At 48.6% G+C, this 23,835-nt stretch overlaps 2 protein-coding genes across 2 annotated transcripts; both read right to left on the bottom strand.

Annotated features, from left to right (window-relative positions):
• Positions 1-12,579: 12,579 nt before the first annotated feature.
• LOC123183023 (uncharacterized) lies at positions 12,580-15,607 on the bottom strand. The gene has a single exon (XM_044595745.1). It carries the CDS (start codon positions 15,507-15,509, stop codon positions 12,816-12,818), a length of 2,694 nt encoding a protein of 897 aa, XP_044451680.1. The 5' UTR covers positions 15,510-15,607; the 3' UTR covers positions 12,580-12,815.
• Positions 15,608-16,436: 829 nt separating this feature from the next.
• Positions 16,437-20,966, bottom strand: LOC123183024 (putative ubiquitin-conjugating enzyme E2 38). Its single transcript, XM_044595746.1, has 8 exons — positions 20,813-20,966; positions 20,571-20,694; positions 18,962-19,090; positions 18,309-18,887; positions 18,177-18,240; positions 17,849-17,988; positions 17,441-17,752; positions 16,437-17,096 (listed from the first exon to the last, which is right to left on the bottom strand). Exons 1-8 carry the CDS (start codon positions 20,830-20,832, stop codon positions 16,785-16,787), a joined length of 1,680 nt encoding a protein of 559 aa, XP_044451681.1. The 5' UTR covers positions 20,833-20,966; the 3' UTR covers positions 16,437-16,784.
• Positions 20,967-23,835: the final 2,869 nt, after the last annotated feature.

Below are 23,835 nucleotides of genomic sequence, written 5' to 3' on the forward strand. Positions count from 1 at the left end.
TCGACAAAGAAATCGAAGATGTGTTTAACTATTTCAGAATGGGCCACCAGGGTTCCATGCTCCGACTGAAGTCTTAGGATGGTACTCTTGCGTTTACGGCCATTGGCGAAAGCGTGGAAGTAGCCAGTGTTGGCATCACCTTTCACGACCCACTTGACGCCGCCCCTGCGTCGCCAGTATTCCTCCTCTGCTCTAAGGATAGCCAAGACCTGGTTTTCAAGAGAGTAGCGGTGCTCCCATTCGTCGCCAGAGAAGGGTCTGGCATCCGCCTGCGCGTCTAAGCTCGCGATTTCTTCCACGATGCGTTCCCTTTCCCTTTTGGACTCGCTGCCATGGTTGGCCCCCCATCCCCTGAGGAAAGCCCGCAGAGCCGCAGCCGCAGAGGACCAGAACTCTACTGGTCCTCTTTGACATCCCACCCGGTCTCCAATCAAGGCCCAGCGAGTCGTGACCAACTGACAGAAGCCCTCGTGTTCAAACCACGCCGTCTCGAAGAAAAATCTACGGCTACGACGCCTACTGTCCTCCCCTGACGAAAGAATAAGAGGTACATGGTCTGAACCAATACGCGTCTCGGCCACTAAGGTACAAAGGGGGAACAGGGCCTCCCAATCGCTAGAACAAAAGACACGGTCGAGAACACAACGCACTGGAACCCGCTGTTTGTTAGTCCAAGTGTATCTTGCACCTGTCCGCGCAATTTCCCTAAGAGCCGCGGCTGCTATCGCATTGTTGAAAAGGAACACCCTAGCCCAGTCAATGTTGCTGTTACTCTTGTCCGCCCCCGAGCGAATCAAGTTGAAATCCCCGCCCACAACGACGGGCAAGTTGGCCGCACGCTTGGCCCCGACCAAGGTTGTGATTTCCCCCAAGAAATCTGCCGACCTCGCGTGGTCCGCCGGCCCGTAGACGCTGACAATTACCCAAGTAGCCATGGAAACCCGGTGACGAACAGTAGCTGCAATAAAGAAAAGACCCGGTTCCCACGCAATAACATCACAAATATCTCTATTACAACCCATCAGCTGGCCTCCAGAATGCCCCATGGAAGGGGTCCAGAACCAATCAAAACGCTGCAAAGGATCAAACGCCACTAAATCCCTAAACGAGAAATCAGCCTTAATAGTCTCTTGGAGCGCAACAAAATCAATGAGTTATTTAGACATATACTCTCTGAGCTGCGTACGCCGCCCCCCATGGCCGCATCCGCGAATGTTCCAGAATATGTATCTCATCAGATAACCCTATTATGCAGGCGAACTCCTCGGGAGCTCACCGCCTTGGCCACACGCTTCCTTGCCGGCGCTCGGCTGGAAGAAGGCAAGTCCGAGGCCACCCCGGCCTCGTCTTCCTCGGTGGGCAAAACTACTGCACCAGCCCCTACTGGTATCGCAGCTTGACCGTCCGCGGGCTGCACAGCCACACAACGGGCGGCAGCAGCCGCCAGAGCGGCCTGACCATCCTCACGCGCGCGAACTAAGGGAATGATATCCAAAGGCGAGGAATCTAGTGCAACGCCACTATCGTGAAGAATCTCAGCTAGATGAACATCAGAAAAGGCATTTAAGATCTTATAAGAGGGGGGAGGGTTACCTGTCACGTCCATGTTCTTGTCAGCAGCACGGAGCTTGGCGCTTTCCAATGAGGACAAGTCCCCGAGCTTGGCCTTGGCGCGCACGCTAGGAGCCCGGGTCGCCACCGGAGTCGCCCTCGAACGCTTGGCCTTGGTCGCCGGCCCTGGCGCCTCCAGAGCCGCACCCAGCTCTCCTCCCAGCGCATCAGTCGCCCCCACCGCCTCCTTGCCTACCGTCTTGATCCCTGGCTTCCTCCCTGCTGTCTTCTTGTTCTGCCGCCCGGAGCCGCTCGACATCCTCTTGCCCGAGGCCGGGGTAAGGTCAGAAACCTCGCATCCTGACCCCGAGCCCCCAACGCGCGCTGGAGAGGCAGTCAAAGGGTCTGACTCCTTCGACACCAGCGGCAAGGGCACCGGCTTGATAGGGACTTGCAGGTTGGAGCCGTATTGGTCGAAGGACTGATCGAGTGAACGGGCAAGGGGGGGAAAACTCACAGCAGTGTCTTGAGTAGCTAGCACACCCAACTTTTCCCAAGTTTCCGTGTCAATGGAAGTATCTGGAATGCTCTCTTCGGGCTCCTCATGCAGCTCGCCCATCTCCACATCTTGGCCAACCGGGGTCACCCCCGCGCCCGGTGCCACCTGCTGGTGCCCCCAGCCACAGCGTTGTCCGTTGTCGCATCCTTAACAACTTGCTTGGAGGGAATCTTCGCGGCTGGCCCGGGTTTGAGCTTGAGCTGCCCGCCCGCACCAAGCTGGCTTACAGAGAGGGGAGCGGATGGGCCCGCCCCAGACGCACCACTCCCGTCCCCCAGCCTCCGCGGCAGCCGCTCCACCTCCACCTTGATCTGGTACCCTTCTTGGTTAAACCACACCTCGACCGTGCCGTTAAGCCTAGCCGGCGACTTGCAAGCCAGTTTCATCCTCACAGGCCCCAACTTTATGAGGGAAAGCTCGTCAACCACGATCGGACGTCCCAGCATCTTAAAAGCCTCCTTGATACGCTCAATCTTGCGATGTTTCTCAGGGATCCCGTAGAGCCGCACCCAAGCTTCTGGCATCACCATCAGGGGGATCACCTCTTGCTCCACATCACGCACCCTAGCAATGATATCGTTGATAGAAAGGAAGAGCTTGCCACTAGTCCGGGCCATATGCAGGAGATCCGCTGAAGGGAACACGACCATGAAATCGTCCTCACCTACTTGGGTGACTTGCCAGTCCCAGTCCCCCGTGACCATGTGGTTGAGCTCCTGAATAAGGATCCGCAGGCTCAGGCGTCCTGGCTCAGCCGAGAGGATGGCGGCGTTGCCAACAGAGAGCTGCCGAGGACCCTCGGATTCCTCCTCCTCTTCGAACTGCAGACAGAAGAAGCCTTCCCCAGCAATAGCGCTACCCATGATCTGCAAACAAGGTTGCCGACCCCTCGTCGGGCAGTGCGCAGACGCGTGTCCCTCCTCCTTGCACAACACACACAAAGGCTTGAACTTACACTGCGACTGGAAATGGCCAAGTCTCCCGCACTTGAAGCATTCCACCTCCGGGGCCTTCGGCACATCCTCCACTGGAATGGGTTCATCCGCTGTACCCTTCGATCCAGGGAGGAGCGGCACCGACAGGGGGGCGGAAGCCGCCCTGGGCCTCTTGGCCAGTGGATCCCCGTGGCCACCACCACAGTTAGGGTGATCCATTGGCTTCCGCTCCAACTCCCGCCGCCGCGCCTGCTCCTTCTTCTTCTTCTTTCTCTCCTGCTGCTGGATCCACCAGGGGGGAGGAGGACCCCAATCCCCCTCGCGCCCCACTTGCTCTTGGTAGCGGTCGAATCTACCAATTTGCCTCGCGCGCGTCTCCTTCGACGCCTTCTCCCGCAGGTCTCTCTCCCGCTTCCGCTCCCCATCCAGGTCCTGGACCTCCATCGGCCTCTTCTCCATGCGCCGATCGCTCATCACCGCCGCTGCGAACGAAATGGGAAGCGAAGGAGGGGGGGTGGGGCGAATGGATCTGGCGAGGTGTGCAAGACGCCGCACCTCGTTTCTGATTGCGGGAAACCCTAGCGAGGGGGTGAGGCAGCCGCGCCGCAGCCATATATATGAGCCGTGGCTGGGCCAAGACCTAGACAGCGCTGGCGCGGGCCTGATCGGGCCAGACGGCCTAGTAGAATCCAAGCCACCGCCCGCAGGCTGATGTGTGGGCCCCACTAGGCGAGACACACCCTCGACGCTCGTCCCAGGCACGGGGGCCGGCCCACAGCCCACTAGCCCGGCCTCGGCCCCAGGCCCAACAGCGCCAACCCTAGCCTGCGAGGAAACAGGGTCATCGTCCCCCGCCGACAGCCCTGCCGCCGCCTCCACCTCCTCCGGCCCCTGACCGGCGGCCACCTGCGACGGCAGCCGCGGCCACTCAGCCGCCGAGGCCACTGGAGCGAGCATCGCGGACGCCGCCCTCGACCGGATCGCTCGCGCAGCATCTCCAGGAGACGCCCCCCTGACCGGAGACTGCGAGGGCTGCCATGCCCGAACTGCGGCGGCGCGCGATCCCCGGCCACCCGGAGCGAAACGACGGCGCGCCCCAGCTGCGCCGCGCCCCTCGGCATGCGCGAAGGCGACAAAATCGCCCAACGACGGGCCCTCGGGCACCGGCCGCCCTGCCTCCGACTCCAGATCCACACCGACCACATCCTCCGGCTCCTCTCCTGCCAACGCCCAGAACCTACCTCCTACCGACGCCACCACCGGACCCTCCGCCGCGCCCCGCCGCGACCAAGCCGGGGAGGAGCCAGCACCACTCCTTACCACTTCCCAGCCCTCGCCGGCCGGAGCACTGGGCGACTGGGGCAAGGCGCCCGAGACGTCGCCAGAAGGAGCGCCTAACGGTCTGCTCGTCATGTCCTCTCTATGGTCGACCACAGAAATCCACCTTAGCCCTGACTGAATACCAGAATATAACAGGGAAGGTAAACCATAAACCAAATGATTTCATAGGAAATAGAACTGTGAATCAAGAACCAAACCTTGCCTGATCTGGTTACCTTCTTTTGTATACATGCATGTATAAGTTTTCGCCACAAACAAGCACTTTCATCCATCAGGAAACAGAAAAAACTATCTCTCAGACCATATGTAAACCCCTCCTCTACTTCCACTTATCTCGCGATGAATAAAGCTGTAGGAACTTGCTAAGAGCTGACCGTGGAAACCATTTCGTATTCGCTCGACGGCTTCCGTCTCTTGGAGCAGAGGAAGAAGGCGCCCCCAAGCCACTGCTGAAAGAAGAGAAGCGTGGCCAGCAGGACCACCCCACAAGGTATGACGATGTCCCACGCGAGGCTGAAGAGGTCGTCACGAGAGCTCGCGTAGATGTAGGATGGCCTCATGCTGTGCACGAAGTGATGGGTCCTGTATGCATCGTATGCATGAGGCAGCGCACGCAGCATGGTGCCCCCGCCAGATATTGCTTTCAGGCGGGATTTGATTGGCCCTCATCTTATGTCATGGTAAAATCTTTTATACAGATTGAATTCGATTAACCAGACACAAGGACGAGATGAGTTTCGCTGGAGTCTCACTATATCTGGGTCCTTCATAGTCGACTCGATGTACCGTGCACTCACGCATTCAGAGGTTCCAGTGGATAATAACATGAAAATTTAGAAGTCCAAGATTTCACTAAAAATTAAAATCTTCATGTGGTATCTTCGGAGGGGAGTTGTGCTAACCAAAGAAAACCACATCCGCCGCAACTGACAAGGAAGTAAGAAGTGTAGTTTTTGTGCTCATGACGAGACAATTAGACACCGCTTTTTTCAGTGCATGGTTGTGCTTTCTACATGGTCAGTCATCCAAGTAGCGTCTAATTTGTATCCGCTGATAAGTGTAGGCAATATTGTTAGTCATTGGTTGGTCGGGTATTCCAAATAGGTTCAAAACGCTAATAAAGGTGGGAGCGTATGCCTTGTTATGGCCGCTTTGGCTATATAAAAATGATTTGGTTTTTTATAGCAAAAAATGCTCTTTTTACAGATTATTTTCCGTTGTACGCACTTGCTTCGTATGTGGTCTATTCTACATCAAATGGAGTGCCAACCGCTGTTTAAGGCGGTGTGTACGCGGTTGGAGCTGGTGGCCATGAAGATCATGCTTTGTATGCGCTTGATGTTACATTTTGAGTTAACAAATGCACCCTTTATCGAAAAAAAGAAAAGGATCTGCGAATCAAGAACCAAGCCTTGACTGATCTGGTTTTCCTTCTTTCTTACGCACGCATGTATATTTTTTTCACCACAAACAAGCGCAAATGTAAGGTAAATATCCATTAGTCTGCTTGTACTTGTTATCACCCTGAATTTTTTAACATTTCGGGCTGGTACGTTACAAGGTCGCCTGGAATTGTCACGCTAACACTAGTAGCAAATGTTCCCGATAAAACTTAAAGCACAAGCAAGGTTCTTCAAAGTTAAAATCTCTACATTCGCCCTACGCATATACGCATGTCACTTGTGAGAAAAGTGTGAATGACCAAATGGTGGACAGGCTATGGTGGCACAATGGGTTGGCCTGCTCGCATTCCTAGTAAACAGAGTACACATGAGTTGCTAGCACTTATTTAACAAGATACTAAATTATGCTAGACTTAGCAGGATACTAACCCATCTTAGCATTGTAGTAGTAGCATTAATCTGAGAAAGAAATGCATAAATGCAAGATCTTACAGGATCTGGTAAATAGTTCTGTTGTATGGTACTCCCTCCGTTCCAAAATAGATGACTCAACTTTGTATACAAAGTTGAGTCATCTATTTTGGAACGGAGGGAGTAATTCTTTGCTCACCCCTCCACTGCCCGGCACCATGTGCGATAGCTGCTGTCATGCCAAGGTATCACCTTTCGTCATCCAAGCAGGGCATATGTACGGCGGAGGCATGCAATGTGCCTTGATCCCGATTGATCAAGCCACTCATGGTAGATTCTGCCAACGTCATGGGCATAAGCTCTTTGTGGTGCGAGCTGAGATAGAGGAGTTGAGCTCCTTCCATGAATGATGTAGGTTTTGTCGACGTCATGAGCATAAGCTCTTTGTGGTGCGAGCTGAGACATAGGAGTAGAGCTCCTTCCACGGCACGTAGATGATTCGCTATTTTGGGATACTCTTCGCAGAAAACGAATGGTTTCGGATTGTGCACTATGAAAGGTGGTCGTGGTAATAGCCGTTTGAAGAGTCTTTCAAGTTTGAACAATGAAGAAATCTTCTGAGATTCTCCCGAAAGAAGACATCGTCGAGGCGAGTAAACTAATGAATGGTTTATCCGGGCAAGACAATGGAGTGGGTAGTTAACATGTCAGAAAACAGTGCCAATTGAGTCAGAAGGTGTTGACAATTGTGTGAATTTGGTTCTACTTATTTAGCTCGTTAGCCCTTTTATGTTGGCTAGCTGTGTTTTCTTAGTGTAGATATTGAAGATCAAAACTTTAGTTTTTTCTAACAAATATATTCCTTGTTTATTGCTCTTGTAGCCTAATAGTCTGACCTAGCAGAGGACAAACAAACTCAGAAAGCTCACATTCGTTTCAAGTTCTCGGTGTCTTTGACCTACCCAAGGAAAAACAAGCACAACTGATTCGTCGTCTATTTTAAGGTCCCATAGGCTCTTACCTACCCAAGGACAAACAAGCTCAGGAGAATAATCATTTGTAAAGTTCTTATTGCCTACCGACACGAGGAGAAACCAGCACAAAATTTCATAGTTTGTTTAAGATCTCATATGCTCTTACCTACTCAAGGACCAAAGCTCATAACAAAGGAATCCTTAGTTATTGGCCTAACCGAGAACCAACGACATCATGTCATTACCTCTACCATGTACCCAATTCTGCTCTTCTTCTATAAAGAGCAGGCCTTCCCTAAGCCAAGCATGAATAGCTCACTCTTCTGATTTCTTTGTACTGGAATTGGTTATTCCCATTTCATGCTTTATTTAGTTGGTATCTGCACACCACGGATTAGAATCTGATAGTTGTTGGCATGGGAGGCACCAAGAACTATAGATGATCGATGGGTAACAGGAATTGCTAGAGTACACAACCCCTATGCCTCTCACCCCTACTTCACCACACAACCCTCGGTCCTCTCACTTCTACCCCACCACATCTGAACTATTTTCCGCGCGGTCATTGACTGGTGATAAATGGACCTGCTAGGTGAAAGGTTACCTCTGGTAAAATCTATGTATTCCGGGGTGGTGGCATGGCACGGGGAGGCTGGACCTGGAACGATGGCCGCGGGCGACGAGGCAGCTGTGGGGTGAAGGTTCATTCTGGGCGGTTGCGTTCGCGTGGCAGCCGCAGTCAGAGGTGATCTGTAGCAAAATTTTGGGCGTGATGTAAAATTGTTTGGGCACCATATACATACCTAGGGCATCAGCTGGAGCCCTTTTTCGCCCAAAGTGACTGAAATGGAAATTTTGTGGCACGGAGGCTATTTTTTGTCATATGTTGGAGATAGTAGATAACTTGAGACTCAAATTCGGGTGGAGGTGTGCTTTACGTTGGACTGTATTAAACTGTCACAACGGTATTGTCCAAATCAATGTATATGTAGAGCTGAATAATATCTCACATGGACAATCGAGTCAAGGATCTACTGCTATGAGTAGAAAACAAACAGGTGCAAACATGCGTACACTACACAGGATACGCACGAAAACGCAAAGAACACAGAAAGAACAGACCAGAGTTTTCCCCTTTTTTTTAGTGGAAGAACAGATTAGATTAATTTCAAGGAATTAGTAGCAGAAATTCACATGGGCTAGCTGCCTAACAGTACCATAGGAAAAGGAGCTGAGAATCAAGAACCAAGCCTTGCCCTGATCTGGTTTTCCTTCTTTCTACACACGCATGTATAACTTTTCGCCACAAACAAGCGCAAATGTAAGGTAATCCATTTATCACCAAAGTTACCTGTCAAAGAAAATGCAGTTTCAGTTACCACTCCCAAATGATGCAAAGTAGGTGCGTGCACGGTGCCGCGGGTGTCGGCGTTCTGTATGAAGTTGCCAATGACCATGCGCATGTCGTGCCTGGCGTCATCGACAGATAGCGCCACCGTATTCATCGATGCGACGCACAGTGTGTGTGTCCCAATGACTTTGTTGTTGCAAACGCTGGCGCCAGTGATCGCCTTGGATCGTCAGAGGTTCCAAGTCTGTCTCTGAAAGAACCTGAAAGAATGCCAGGGTGCAGGTTCCTACCATCTTCCGTTTTCAAGGATGGAATGTAGTTTTGTTTATAGTAGTTTTGAGATGCCACTGCATGGATTTTATTTTATTTTGCATTTTCATCCCAAAGATTAGCCGATCTTATATTAACACTTTTTCTTCGGTACAACCTCTTGGCTTCAAACCAGTTTACTAGTGTGGCAGGTAAGTGCTTTCCTGAAATTCTATTCTTGGATTGGATGGAGAGAACTCTTTAATCTTCATGCTGCATATTGCTCAATTTGTTTAGTGATCTGAGAGAAGTTCTTGCTCCGTCTCTTGAGCCATCTTCTGGTGCCTTATACCTGGCAACAATGTCCTGGGCAGGGTGGCTATACAAGGTGGCATTGTTCGTTCCAGTTAGTTTCATCAATGCCAAGGAAACCAATTGCGGACGCATAGTCATGCAGCATGGGTAGAGTAATTGAGATGCTCGTGGTAGTTATTAGTAGTAAAATTTGCAAAGCTTGTTTTTCATGTCCCTCCTTATCACATTTTTTTCTCTTTTCTTTTCGTTTAGTTTTCTTCTCTTTTTGTGTCTGTGTTTCATTTTTTTCATGTATGTATCAAGTTTGTTTTGCTTTACTGCGTGCCATGATATAATATGGCATTATTAGTAGTAAAATGTGTCAGTCAATTCTATTCTACTGGGAACGAGAAGTAGCACCCAAGGCCGAGTCGGGTGAGCCTCAGCCTAAGATGTGGACGTCATGGACGGTCACGGCGTCGCCAATGAGGGATCAGACGAGAACCGGCCGGAGGCGAGGCAGGGCAGATAGGGGAGAGAAATCAGGTTGGATGCAATTTCTTAATTAAATGATGTGGCAATTTTTATGCCTCTGTTTCGAAAGAAAAGAACTAGGATGCAATCGACATGATCTGTGCTCCGTCCGTTCTAATCCAAAAATGGTTCGAAGAAGAAACATATCTTTTCATTCATTTTCCGATCCAACGATTTGAATGCAATTGATTGAATTGGAAAAAAATAAGTCGCCTAAGGTTTAGGCGGTCCTTTTTAATTAGCCGTTGCATGTCAGATAATCCTAGAGTAATTGTGAAAGGTGGTTGTGACAGTGCCAGTTCAAACAATTATTCAAATTTAGACAATAAGGAAAAGGGGAATCTTTTGAGATTTTTCCTAAAGTTTAGGCCGCAAAATAATAATCAAGAGAACGTCCTCGAGGTGAAACTTATGACCGATTTATCTGGCCAAGAGACGTGGACGGTCTAATTAACACATTGAGTCAGGAAATACTATAAATTAGGCGAATTTGTACCTCTTTTCTCTTGGCTAATTGCATCATCTTGGGGTACCTCTTTTCTCTTGGCTAATTGCATCATCTTGGGGTAGAGACCGAAGATGAATACATCTAAAGAAACTAATGAAATGTAGTGTTTGTTTAAAGCTCTTGTAGCCTAATAGACTGACCTAGCCGAGGACAAACGAGCTCAGGGCATTGATATTTTCTTTGAAGTTCTCACTGTATCTGAACTACCAGGAAGAAACAAATACAACAAATTTGGTTCTTACCTACTCGAGGACCGAGCTCATAACCAAGGAATTCTTAGCTATTAAAGTGATGGAAAACCGTTGACTTCATGTCACTACCTCTACCATGCACCCCAAGTCTTTTATATGGAGTGATCCTTCCCAATGTCAAAGATGAATAGCTTACTGATTCCTCGTCTTATTTCTCTGAAGTGAAATTATGGATTCCTATTCCATGCATTATTTGTTTCATATTTGTACGCTAGGGACTGGAATATTGTAGGTGGAGGCATAGGAGGCACCAGGAACTATCAATGATCATCGGATAATCAAAACATCAACTCGACACAGCCCTGTTGCATCTTCCTCCTACTCTACCATACTTTCTTTCTCTTAGCCGGTCACTGACTGATGACAAGTGTACTGGCTGGATCCACCTAGTGCAGTTTCTAATTTTAGATTGGGTGGATCTAAGCAAGCATCTGTTGAATCTTCATTCTTCTCCACCGCAAAAAAAAAATCTTCATTCTTCTGGAGCCAAATTTTTGTTGCCCAAAATGACCCAAATGTCTGTTTTTTGTCATGGAGGCTATTTTTGGTTATATGTTGGAGGTGCTCTTAGTAGATAGCTTAAGACTCAAATCCGGGTGGGGGTGTGCTTTACGTTGGAATCTTTTAAACGGACGCAATGACATTTTCCAAACATGTGTAGAGCTGAGTAATACTATGACTCTCACATGGACCATTGAGTCAAGGATCTACTATACTACGAGTGAGTAGAAAATAGTAGACAGACGAACAGGTCTCACATGGTTATTACTAGTAAAATTTGCAAAGCTTGTTTTTCATGTCTCTCCTTATACATTTTTTTTATCTTTTCTTTTTATTTAGTTTGCTTCTCTTTTTGTGTCTGCATGTCATTTTTTCATGTGTGTATCTGGTTTGCTTGGCTTTATTGTGTGTTATTAGTAGTAAAATGTGTCAATCGATTCTACTCTATTGGGAACGAGAAGTAGCACCCGAGGCCGAGTCAGGTGAGCCTCAGCCTAAGATGTGGACGTCCTGGACAGTCAAGGCGTCACCAATGAGGGATCGGACCGAGGCGAGGCACAGGAGATAAGGGAGAGAAATCAGGTTGGATGCAATCTCTTAATTAAATGATGAGGCAAATTTGATGGCTCTGTTTCGGAAAAAAAAGTTGGATGCAATCGATTCAAACTGTGCTTTGTTCATTCTAACCCAGAAAATGGTTGGAGGAAGAAGAAACATATCTGGTCGTTTTCCGATCGAACGATTTGAATGCAATTGATTGAAATTGGAAAACAATTAAGTCGCCTCAGGTTTAGGCGGTCCTTTTTTTTTATAGGCGGTCCTTTTTAATTAGCCGTTGCACATCAAAGTAATTGTGAAAGGTGGTCGTGACAGTGCCAGTTCAAATAATTATTCAAATTTAGACAATAAGGAAAAGAGGAATCTTTTGAGATTTTTCCTAAAGTTTAGTCCGCAAAATAATAATCAAGAGGACGTCCTCGAGGTGAAACTTATGACCGATTTATCTCGCCAAGAGACATGGATGGTCTAATTAACACATTCAGTCAGAAAATACTAGTATCAATTAGGCGAAATGTACCTCTTTTCTCTTGGCTAATTGCATCATCTTGGTGTAGAGACCGAAGATCAATACTTCTAAAATAAACTTATGAAATGTAGTGTTTGTTTAAAGCTCTTGTAGCCTAATAGACTGGCCTAGCCGAGGACAAACAAACCCAGGGCATTGATCTTTTGTTTGAAGTTCTCATTGTATCTGACATACCCGGGGAGAAACAAACACAACAAATTTGGCTCTTACCTACTCGGGGACCGAGCTCATAACCAAAGGAATTCTTAGCTATTAAAGTGATGGAAAACCAATGACTTCATGTGACAACCTCTACCCAAGTCTTTTTATATGGAGTGAGCCTTCCCAAAGCCAAACACACGAATCAATAATATCACTACAGAGAAATAAGACAAGGAATCGATAATATCACTACAGAGAAATAAGACAAGGAATCGATATGAAAAGGAATCAACGATTCAAGAAACTATGGATGGGTAGGAAAACAGTAAACAGAGAGACAGGTCTCGGATGCATACACTGCACAGCAAACACACGAAAAAGCAGAGCTCACATAAAGAACGGATGCAGATTAATTCTAACGAATTCGCAGACAGAAATCCACCTGGGCTATTAGCTAGCCCTGACTGAATACCAGAATAACAGGGAAGGTAAACCATAAACCAAACAATAGCATAGGAGAAAGAACTGTGAATCAAGAACCGAACCTTGCCTGATCTGGTTTCCTTCTATTGTATACATGCATGTATAAGTTTTCGCCGCAAACAAGCGCCAATGTGGGGTAAATATTCATCCATCAGGAAACAGAAAAAACTAACTCCCAGACTATATGTAAACCCCTCCGCTACTTCCACTTATCTCGCGATGAATAAAGCTGTAGGAACTTGCTAAGAGCTGACCGTGGAAACCATTTCGTATTCGCTCGACGGCTTCCGTCTCTTGGAGCAGAGGAAGAAGGCGCCCCCAAGCCACTGCTGAAAGAAGAGAAGCGTGGCCAGCAGGACCACCCCACAAGGTATGACGATGTCCCACGCGAGGCTGAAGAGGTCGTCGCGAGAGCTCGCGTAGATGTAGGATGGCCTCATGCTGCGCACAAAGTGATGGGTCCTGTATGCATCATATGCATGAGGCAGCGCACGCAGCATGGTGCCCCCGATGTAAAACACTGGGGAAAGCGCTCTGACTTTAGAGGCTGAGAACACATTCAGGATGACCTGGGGGAGCAGGAACCCATCGAGCAATAAGCCCCCGTAAGGGACAATGTCCTCCCAGAATGTATGTCGTGACGGCATGAGGCGAGCAATTTGCCTCAACATCCTTCTGCTATGGTTGGTTCTCATGTGGACAACCGCAGTTACGACTCCACCTATGATGTACAGCGGCAAGCACACCCAGAGCACTTTCCTCTCTGCAGCCCATGCCTCGTGTTTGCTTCCATCCACAGAAGACCGTGCAGACCATGCCAACTGAAGAAGGCGCAGCTGCAGCAGAAACGTCGCCATTGTGATGATTCGCACCATGACCTCATTCACCTCAAGCCAACCACCACCGGAGAAGGGAACAGTCTGTTTGTTGCTGTGCTTGAAAAGAGCCTCAAAGTTGAGCACGAGAGGGGTCATGTAACCCAGAACGAGCACGACAAGCATAGTGATTGACATAGCAGGGAGCGCTTCAGGGACCTTCTTGACATGGAACAGCTGCACAGCAATGAAGGCACACGACAGAGTCATTGAGATGAGGGCCATGGTGCTTTCCAAGTCCATTCTCCATATTGATTCTTCCACTTGGCCTATGTACATCCCATATGAATCAATGCCCAGCGTTTCAAAGAAAAGAGGGTCGGTCTTGCCCCTCAAGCTTATAATTTTCCCCTGGACATGTTTTGCTGCTTTAGCGTCCAGACTAGCAAAGTGAGCAGTTATCAAAATCTTACAGTCTGAGGAGGAGACATTAACCCGTCGACATGCGATCAGGCACAAGGAGCCTGTCTCGGTGTCATAAACACCTTCCGCCGAGATCTGTTGCCGCTGAAATGTTGCTAGTGACCAACGCCCAACATAGCGGATATTGTAGCTGACATTAAGTAACCTCTGCTTCGTCTCCAGCACTGCAGGGCGAGTGGAAAGGTCTGTGAGCACAAAAGAGCTCCCATCAGACAACATGGATCCGATTGTGATCGGCGATGCGTACCCAGAACCACCCCATTTCTGCAAGTTGAACCGGAACGCCAAGTCTAGATACGAATTTCTATCTGGGAACTTGCCCTTCCTCTTCTTGTTCAGGCCATACTGCTTGTAATACTTGGTTGCCTCCTCAACCTTAGTGTAGTTGTACTTCAAACCCCCAAAGTTACCCCTAACCGCAGTTGAATATCCGGCAATGCCCTGGTCGCCTTTCAGGCTGGTGTTCCAGACCAACCCTGCAGAAAAGCTCCGTTCCTGGATCGACCACACTCCCGGGAACCAGAAGGTCATCCCAATCCCGCACTCACTGACAGTCAATTCCGCACGGGATGATCCTGAGTTTACCACATGGCATCCTTTCAAGCATAACCTGTTCGAATTGTGATCCCAGAAGCCCTCTGCCACAATCGCCTTCTCGGTGACCATGAAGTAATACCTGGAATAATCTGACATGTTGGAGAAGGCGACATAGACACGCACGGCGCCGTCGGCCGCGCAGTGCACCCTGTTGACGAACATGTGCGTCTGGTTAATCCCCAGGGAGGAGGCGGCCGACTCGCCGCCGTTGCCGTAGTCCAGCCTGAACCCCGGCTTGAGCAGCGTCCTGAGGCCGGGGCACGTGAAGTTCCTCCCGCCGAACAGCTGGCGGACGTCGCGGCCGTCGGCGGGCGGGCGAGGGCAGGACGCGCTCTCGGCGTAGGCGTACCCCTCCTCGGCGTAGGCGAGGAGCGAGACGGGCTCGAACGCCACGCCAGGGCCAGGGCCGGTGCTCTCGAGGCGGCCGGTGACGAAGGGGCTGGAGAGGTTGGCGGGGCGGGGGAAGCGGAGGCGGAGCACGGCGGCGAGGAGCGCGACGGGGCGCCCGTCGGCGGCGCGGCCGGAGCCCGAGCCGACCATGCAGAGGTCCCCGGAGGCGGAGGAGTAGTAGCCGTGGAGGTCGAAGACGAGGGAGCCGCGGCGGCCGACGAAGCGCGGGAGGCGCGGGCGGAGGCGGTGCTGCTGGCCGTCGTACTCGAAGAGGCGGCGGTTGCGGCCCGAGGGCCAGATGCCGTCGCGCTTGCCGCGGCCGCCGCCGCCGGAGAAGGAGAGCGTGGCGGCGACGCGGAGGACGGAGGCGTCGGCGGTGGGGAGGACGGAGGTGGGGAGCAGCGCGAAGGAGCGCGGGAGGCGGGAGGCGCCGTCCGGGCCGAAGAGGAGGTCCCCGCCGCCGGAGAAGTAGCCGGTGGAGAGCTGGAGCGCGGGGGCGGGGGCGGGGGAGGCGGGGCCCGCGCCCGCGGGGAGGTCCGGCACGGCGGGCGGGGCCGGGCAGTGGGCGGCGTAGGCCGGCGGCGCGGGCCCGGAGGAGGTCCCGGCGGCCCGGATCAGGAGCAGGAGGAGGAGGAGGAGCGGCGGCGCCATTGGTGAGGCGGGGAGTGGGGATTGAGATCTCCTTCCCCTCTCCCCTTGCTTGGTCTAGATGGAAGTGGAGACGACCCACCGGGAGAGACAGGGGCTTGACTCTCTGTGATGTGGGGTTTAAGCCACCCAGTGGTGGTAGATGGGGAATTTTATCTCACTTTCATGTAATTCTAGTATTTTTTTTTATCTTTTTATAATAATTTCAAAATGCTCGCATCTTTTTAAAATGCAACAATCCAAGCCAATGTTTTCTAAATAGATCGAATTTTTAGAAAAAAGTTATATTGACTTGAAGATAACGGAAACATCATGGTGTTATTATGGGTATCGCTGTTTTCTCGATAAACTTGCTCAAGCTTAAAGAAAATAGGTTTGACTCAGGACACAGTCTATATGGCTTATATTCCAGGAATGAGAGAGGAGGGTGTTTTTAATTTTTGAGTGCATTCGACGGTTTCTTCTTTTTAAAAGGATTTTCAGTTCTCATTTTATTTTATTTTTTGCTTGCACATCATAGTGTGCGAACTTTTTCCTTTCTCTATGGCACATCATAGTGTGTTTATATATGGCATGAAATGTGCGTTTATGTGGTAGCACTAATGACTTTGTTGCACAACCGGCAAATCCGTCTAATGGCCTCCCTTCTTCTTTTGTAGTCAAAGAAAAGTGGTCTAGTGATTTGGGTCCGTCGATGATACCGAGGCTCCTATCCTGGCATGGCAGTAATAATAAAGCCAAAGTGGTCAACAGGAGTGCACCAGCCGGCCACACCACACAGGACAAGAATTCAGAGTTGACACGGGGAAGATACAAGGCCTAGAAAACATCGAAAACACCCAACGAATATCAAGACAGTGAAGAACGACGGAATGGACGATCGGACATGCCTGAGCTGAGCTCCCAAAGAAGGAGCGAGGGGCAAGGGCATGCTGACAAACTCCATCAGATATATATTAAGCCTAGGACGGTGACATTAATCATAGTGTCTCTCTCACAGGTGATGATGGTGCTGATGATGATACTTGTCCCTAAACATACGGATGGATGGATTATGTTCACCGGAAGAGCTAGGCGGGGAGGGCATATGTACATAAACTACTTACACAAAAAACAATCAGGTTTAATTCCCCTCTCGCTCGGGTAGGGCGCCTCCTATCGACCGACGAGGTCAGGGCAGGAGGAGTTATAGCTAGGCAAGCCTAGAATCGAATCGCTTCCATGGCCAAAATTATTGCTACCATTTTGGCTCGGCTCGGCTCGGCTGGCGACCACCGCTTATAGCCTCAGGGTGGTGTCTGCCGGCGGCCCTCTAGAGGTGGTGGCGGAGGCGGCCGACTGCTTCGCCTTCTCCGACAGGAACTTGCTGCAGTCCGCTCCCTTCACCGTGAACTCCATCAGCAGCTCCTCGAACAGCCTCTTGAGCGAGGTCTTGAACTTGAGCGAGCAGCTCTTGTCACCCTCGTCCACGTCCTGCACCCCGTTCCCGGCGAGGCACCCGACCTGCGCCCCGTCCAGGTAGGCCTTGCAGGCCACCAGGACGTTGCGCCCGTGCTTGCGGAAATGGCCGGCCACGAAATCCTCAAAATGCTGCGCAAAAGATGCACCCCATATTAGAGTTGCAGGATTTGAGGCGGTATATGAACAAATACACGGAAGAGGTTTCAGCATAACAGGTTTTCATAAATAAGATGAAGTTGCAGGAAATGTGTCCACATTAGAGCTGCAGGATTCAGGTAGTATATGAACAAATATATGACAGCAGTTTCAACTTAAAAGGTATTGATAAACAAGATAGATGTCAACAGGTCTATCACAATCCACGCTAGTTATCAACTAGACAGGGTTGCACGGGTTCCCAGAAGTAGCAATGTTAAGGAAACAAGTACTAGTCGCTTTTGCAGTAACTATGATAAGCAGAGGCACATCCATACCTTTGGTGGATTTCGAAGAGAATACAACATCGTCCTGCAGGACAGCAGGAAGGTGTCTTCATTATAAGTTAGGGATCTTTTCTCCCCGCCAGGTGTGTTAGCTGAATTAGCATATCCAGGCTCATTGAAATAAGGTTTGGCATTCAAAACCAGGGCCTGAATGGAGACAAGGACCTGCAGCATGGTTGAATTGGATGGATTCCATTTCTCACATCCACTGCCAGCCCAGGTGTTTAACAGGCTAAGGCACACCTTCCCACAAGCATACAGGTTTGGATTAAGCCGCAGCCCACCAGAGCGGTAGTTAACAAGCTGCAAAGAATTAACTCATCAATATAAAATGTGACTAAGGGCAAACTAATAAAAGAAAAACAGCCATTAATGGAGATAAAGTCCATAAAATCTTACTGGAGGTATGTTTGGATATTGAGGAGGGAAGTAAATGTCGAAGAAAAAGAGCCCATCATGGTAAGGAGTGCCCGCTGGACCCATAATGACAACTCTAAGAAGGTCCATTCTATCCTCGTATGCCCTCACGAATATGGTATCTATTAAATTGGGAGAAAAGCAAAAACATAATCATAAAATGCCCTTTACAGTGTATCCCGACAAAAAATGCGCATCTCATCACAAGGAAATATTTGAGCTAATGACAGCAAGATACTGATTGGGAAAATTAGTACCAAGAGGAAGTTTATTATAGAAAAAAAGGTCATAAGAAGCAAGAGCTGACTACCTGGCAAGTCTTTCTCTAAGACTTTCCACTCATGCTGAATGCGCTTCGCCCAGTCTTTTGATGGCTGTCAATAGGACAATTAGTACCAATATAAGATGGCAAAGGATGAACAGGGCATGTCATAACCATTACCTTCTTCACTACCAGAGCTTTCCTTAACTCTGGTTTCACATAATAATGATCACTATGGCCATCAACAGTATCAAATTGCTTAAATGTGCTGTATCTTTCATCAACTTTCTCGTCCAAGATTGGGATGGGTTTGGAATTACTCGACATCTCAGCGGCAGTCTTCTGCAGCCATGGTAAAGGAGCCTCCATTCCAGGCGGGATATCCAAGCCATCAAACTGGGCAGATAAATTATAGTTATATTCATTCTCATAAAGTGTATCATCAAACTCATAGTTTTCGTAGTCATCTTCCTCATAAGCAAAGTCTTCATCTTCCTCGAATGCGTCGAAAGGGTAGTCATCATAATCATGGTAAACTGCGGTTTCCATATATTTTTTAGCAAAAGCATCCTTAACAGCAGTACTGCTTGAAAAATAGGTGTTTGGTCCAGAGGTAACTTTTTTGAAATCACCCATAATGGTAGTACTGTTTGAAGCATAGGTGCTTGGTCCGGCGCTAACTTTCTTAAAACCACCCATAATGGCAGTACTGTTTGAAGCATAGGTGCTTGGTCCGGCAGTGTCACCAGCCACACTAGTCTGAAATTGTGCATCAATCAGAGAGGAGTAGGCAAACAAATAATATGGAAAGGGAAAGACATGAGAGGGTTTACCTTCACATGCTTTGGCCAAACAAGAGGACATCCAACTGAATGTTTATTCTTTTCAACTGGTGCTTTCTCACCAATAATCACAACACCATCAGGATCATCATCAATTTCAATTATTTCGCGAGGAACAACCTGTTAATTCCCATAGCAGAAAAACAGTATTAATCCCATGTAGGCAAATTTTAAACACGCCATTATATAACCCAATAGCATTTTGTTGGAAAATTGTTATATGGAAAGTCACGAACGTAGTTGATCCTATATATGGAAACAATGGGCTAGCTAGGTTTATATAATACACATAATAAATACAGAAGAAGAACAATGGCAGATGTCATGCAACTATGAACCAGCCAGAATGGTTTATGCAATTATAGTTAAGAATGTTGGAAAAAACGCTAGGCGTAAGCGAGACGGTTGGCCTTCGCCTATTGCCTAGGCGGCGCCTAAGCACCCTAGGCATATAGACATTAATTTAGAGCATGAAAATGGGTAAAATACCAACTACCCTCCATTTAAAAATGGCATATGGGCCCATTTGGCCCGTCACTGTGACATGGAATGAATTCTCACTCGTATGGATAACTTTTTGCTTGCTCCACCTAGACTTGTGCTTATGCCCTATGCGAGGCGTTTGGCCATCGCCTAGCGCCTAAGCACAACCTAGGCGTCGCCTTTTCCAACAGAGATAAGATTCTGTCATCAATGACACCATTTCATGCAACATAGTAGAAACACATAAGGTGCTCACAAGCTGTAAGGTTACCAAGTCAAATGCACTGAAAGAGTAGTATGTCAAAGCAATAGCATTTCATAAGAATTACAACAATATGATTGTATGAGTATGACAGAGCAAGGTCATAGTGGTATTATTTAGTGTCAAGACCAGTGGAACAGGATACAAAGGTCAACAACAGAAGATGTGCAAAGTGCGAACATGATCCAAATAGCTAATAACTATTTACACACAAAGAGAACGAAGGGAGACAATCCTGTATGCACAAAGAGATCAAAGAATTTAAGAAGCACATGGGATAATTAACAATGAACGATATGCCAGCCTACGACACCCTACATTTCATTCGAACACGAGTTCCTGACATACCATCAGAGAACCAACTCAATCCCCACCTAAACTGCTTGACAACCATAACTAAAGAGATCAAAACAGAGCGCAATTCTAGAGTCACCCCAGGGGTCCTGCCTGGTGTATCAGCTAAACAAGACAATCAACCATGAAAATTTACTAGTTTCACCAGTCAATTAACCGCAATTCCCCATTCAGACAGCAAATGGGACCTTGCTAGCAGATGACCCAACACACAAACATAGAAAAGACCTACTCCAGGATATTATCAAAACACAAACAAGATAAAAGACCAGCAAACGTGACGAGCCACCGCAATCTATTTCGGAACACAACGACATATCATCGGCACACAGATCAGATGCGCAGCCTGGGATCCGAACCGTAATTCAGCACCTAACCAGCCGAAATTCAGGATCGTCTAACCAACCAACCCTCCCCCTCCCACGAATTACCTTACCTACGGCGGCTACCGGCCCCTGATTCCAACAACCAACTAGAGCTAGTGCGATGATATTATTATACCTGGCTCCGCTTCCTCTTCTGGTGGCCGGGGTTCCACCCCCCGGCGGCGGCGGCGGCCGCCGGCGACACCTCGACGACGTCGGGGTCGTCGAACGAGGAGCTCCCCGCGCACAGGTAACTCCTCCTGCGGACCAAACCCGAAATCAGCCTTAGCCGCGGCGAGACGAGACGGCAGGGGAGGGGGGCGCCCCGATCAGATCGGCGGCGGGGCGCGGGGAGGGAGAGGGAGGGGGGGAACTCACTTGGAGGGGTGGGTCGCCATCGGCGCCGCGGCCAATGCGATCGCCGGAGCGCCGCGGCTAGGGTTCCGGCGAGGCCGGCGCGGGGAGGGGAGGGGGTTTGGGTGCGGAGGGAGGGCGCTGCGGTTGGCCGCCGAGTAGGGGGGGGGGGGGTCAGACTGGGGTGAGGGCAGAGAAATCTATTTTTATAATACGGGAAATGTGTTTTTGGGCCGTTTGGAAATGGGATTTCGGTGGAAAGGCCCCTCTGGCGAGTGGGCCCCTCACAAGCTGGTACGCCGCCCCCCTGCCAGCGCCTGTGGGTGTGTGTGGGGTGGGGAGACGCGGAGGCTGTGCCGTGGGCGCCACTGGTCTCTGGGTCAACTGGTCCTCTATTTATTTGTATGAAATGTCACGTTCCTCCTAGGAGAAAGTACTCCTGGCTAGCCACTGCATAGTGAGCTACGCATGGATTTGCAAGATGGATATATATGTATTTATTATCAGATAAAAAAAGATACTAGATCTATCTATTTTTCTGAAAAGGAAAGCTTCCTCTCGGATTTCATACCGGTGAATGTGTACATGCAACACATGTTTATATTAGGGAGTAAATTAATTACACGTTGATATTAGGCAGGAAATCAATTACTACTACATATGTTAATCATGTGACTGGCATGGAGTTTATATTTAGCATCCTATTAATTACACGCTAAATATGTTGAGCGCTCGTCATTGGAGCAATCTTGGCCGTTGGATTGAGAAGATTTGATGGTCGGGATTAATTAGATCTGCTCCTTTGGATCTTTGTATAGATGATGAAATCTTTATCTGACTGGCGTTCCCCAAGGACGTTTTGCCAATGAACCACTAGTAGAAAAAGGGGCTTTCGTTCGGGCCTGGCCAGCCCATTAGTCCCGGTTCTGCCACGAACCAGGACCAATGAAGGCATTTGTCCCGGTTCGTGAGCCCAGGGGGCCGGCCGGGGCCTCGTGGGCATTGGTCCCGGTTCTTGGCACGAACCGCGACCAATGGGCCTCGCTCCTGGCCCACAACCATTGGTCCCGATTCGTGGCAGGAACCGGGACTAAAGGCCATCCTTCTGTCCCGGTTCCAGCCACGAACCGGGACCAATGAGTTGCCTATATATACCCCATCGCCGGCGAGCAGAGCACTCCACGGTGCTCTGTTTTTTGCTGGCCGGCGAGGGAGAGGGCATTGGGTGCTCTAGCTCACCTCCTATGCACATGAGGTGTTCGATGAAATGCCCGAGCCACATTAGTTAAGCTTTCTCATCTCGAAGCTTGACCTCTGAGCTTCATTTTTTTTCCGAGATTTGTCTAGGTTTAGCGGTCCGTCACGCCCCGTCCTCGTCTTCACCGTCGTCGATCGCCGCGCCGATCTCGTCGCCGGCACCACCGTGGTGAGCCTCTTGTTCTTATCTTCTTTCTAAAAGAAAAAAAATCTTACTTTAGATAGATACTTGTCTAATTTTCTTACTTTTAACACACATAATTATATATAATGCACGCAAATGAACCGGCAATGGATGTACGGTGACAGACACACCTCTGAGTACATTAAGGGCGTGCATATTTTTCTCGAAGTGGCTGAGGCAAACAAGCAGAATGGTTTTATGTGTTGTCCATGCCCTAATTGTGGGAATACGAGGTCTTACTCTGACAAGAAAATCCTTCACACCCACCTGCTTTATAAGGGTTTCATGCCACACTATAATGTTTGGACGAAGCACGGAGAAATAGGGGTTATGATGGAAGACAGCGAAGAAGAGGAGGACGATGAGAACCATGTGCCCCCTGAATACGGTGATGCTGCAACGGGGGAAGATGTCTACCAGACCGAGAAAAAGAAAAGATAAGGAAGCGAATACATCATACGATGAGCCAAAGCGCCACATAGTTCTTTCAGGAAAAAACGACATTGTGGGAGTGGAGGGCAAGACAGACATGTCTAAAGATTATGAAAAGTTTCATGAAATTCCTCCCTTCAAAGTCAAGGCTGACCCAAGCATCCTGATAAACGATGAAGATTATCCATGGTTACGGCGTAATAAGCAAAGCACACAAGCGAAAAAAAAGTGAAGACTTTCTCTCCACAACTATTATGATGATACCATGCCAACTTTCAACCTTTTCGTAGTTCATTTGAAATGCCTGTTGTAACAGACGAGTTTTCGTATGAAATCATGATACTTCGAAACAGATTGTCCGTTTTGTACACGAAGTGCATCCAGTTTTTGCCGTAACCCTCTCTACTTTCTTGCACATGCTATGTGGGTGAAATGATGATACCATGCCAACTTTCAACCTTTTCAGAGTTCATTTCTAGTACTTTTCAATTTCAGGGTCTTATAGCTCAAAATAATCAGTAAATGCATGGAAAATAACAAATATCATAAAAAATAAATAAGTAATTAGAAACATAATAAAATAAACTTTAATAAAATATATAAGTAGAAACAAAATAAAATAAACTTTAATAACATAAATAAAATTTATGAAACTAAAATTATCAACGTATTTTCTGTTCAAAACATTATAAGCAACCTCTAGTATTACTGAAACTAAAATTATATAAAATTGATGCAACTAGAATTATCAAAGTTTTTTCTGTTCAAAATCATTAAAAGCAAAAAGAATTTTCATAAAGAACTTTTTTTGTTAGAAACTTTAATAGCAAAAATAATTATCATAAAATAAAACAAATAAGTATTTTGTTGTAAGTAGAAACAAAATAAAATAAATAGAGCAAAAAAGAAAAGAAATAAACTGGGAAAAAACAAAAAAACGCCACCTACTGGGCCACCACGGCCTGAATACGACTAGAAACCCACCCATGGGCCAGGATTTAGGCCCGTAGAAGGCCCAATAGGCCCAAAGGCAGATACAGTGTGTTTAGGCCCGAAAGCCTGCATTTGAGAGGAGCTCGAGAGGGCAGCGGGAGTGGGGCTTATAAACCAGTCTCGAGCTCCTTCAGCTAGCGAGGTGGGACTAAACTTTCGTGCCGCGATGCGGCCAGCACAA

This window comes from Triticum aestivum, chromosome 1D (genome assembly GCF_018294505.1).
Source record: "Triticum aestivum cultivar Chinese Spring chromosome 1D, IWGSC CS RefSeq v2.1, whole genome shotgun sequence".
NCBI classification, from domain to species: Eukaryota; Viridiplantae; Streptophyta; class Magnoliopsida; order Poales; family Poaceae; genus Triticum; species Triticum aestivum.

Excerpts from the sequence above, each read along its gene's own strand:
- LOC123183023 (XM_044595745.1), bottom strand. The coding sequence starts at position 15,509 with ATGGCGCCGCCGCTCCTCCTCCTCCTCCTGCTCCTGATCCGGGCCGCC.
- LOC123183024 (XM_044595746.1), bottom strand. The coding sequence starts at position 20,832 with ATGGCGACCCACCCCTCCAA. Across the intron at positions 18,888-18,961 it reads TTTGGCCAAAGCATGTGAAG|ACTAGTGTGGCTGGTGACAC; the intron begins GTAAACCCTCTC and ends GCACAATTTCAG. Across the intron at positions 17,753-17,848 it reads AATATCCAAACATACCTCCA|CTTGTTAACTACCGCTCTGG; the intron begins GTAAGATTTTAT and ends AATTCTTTGCAG.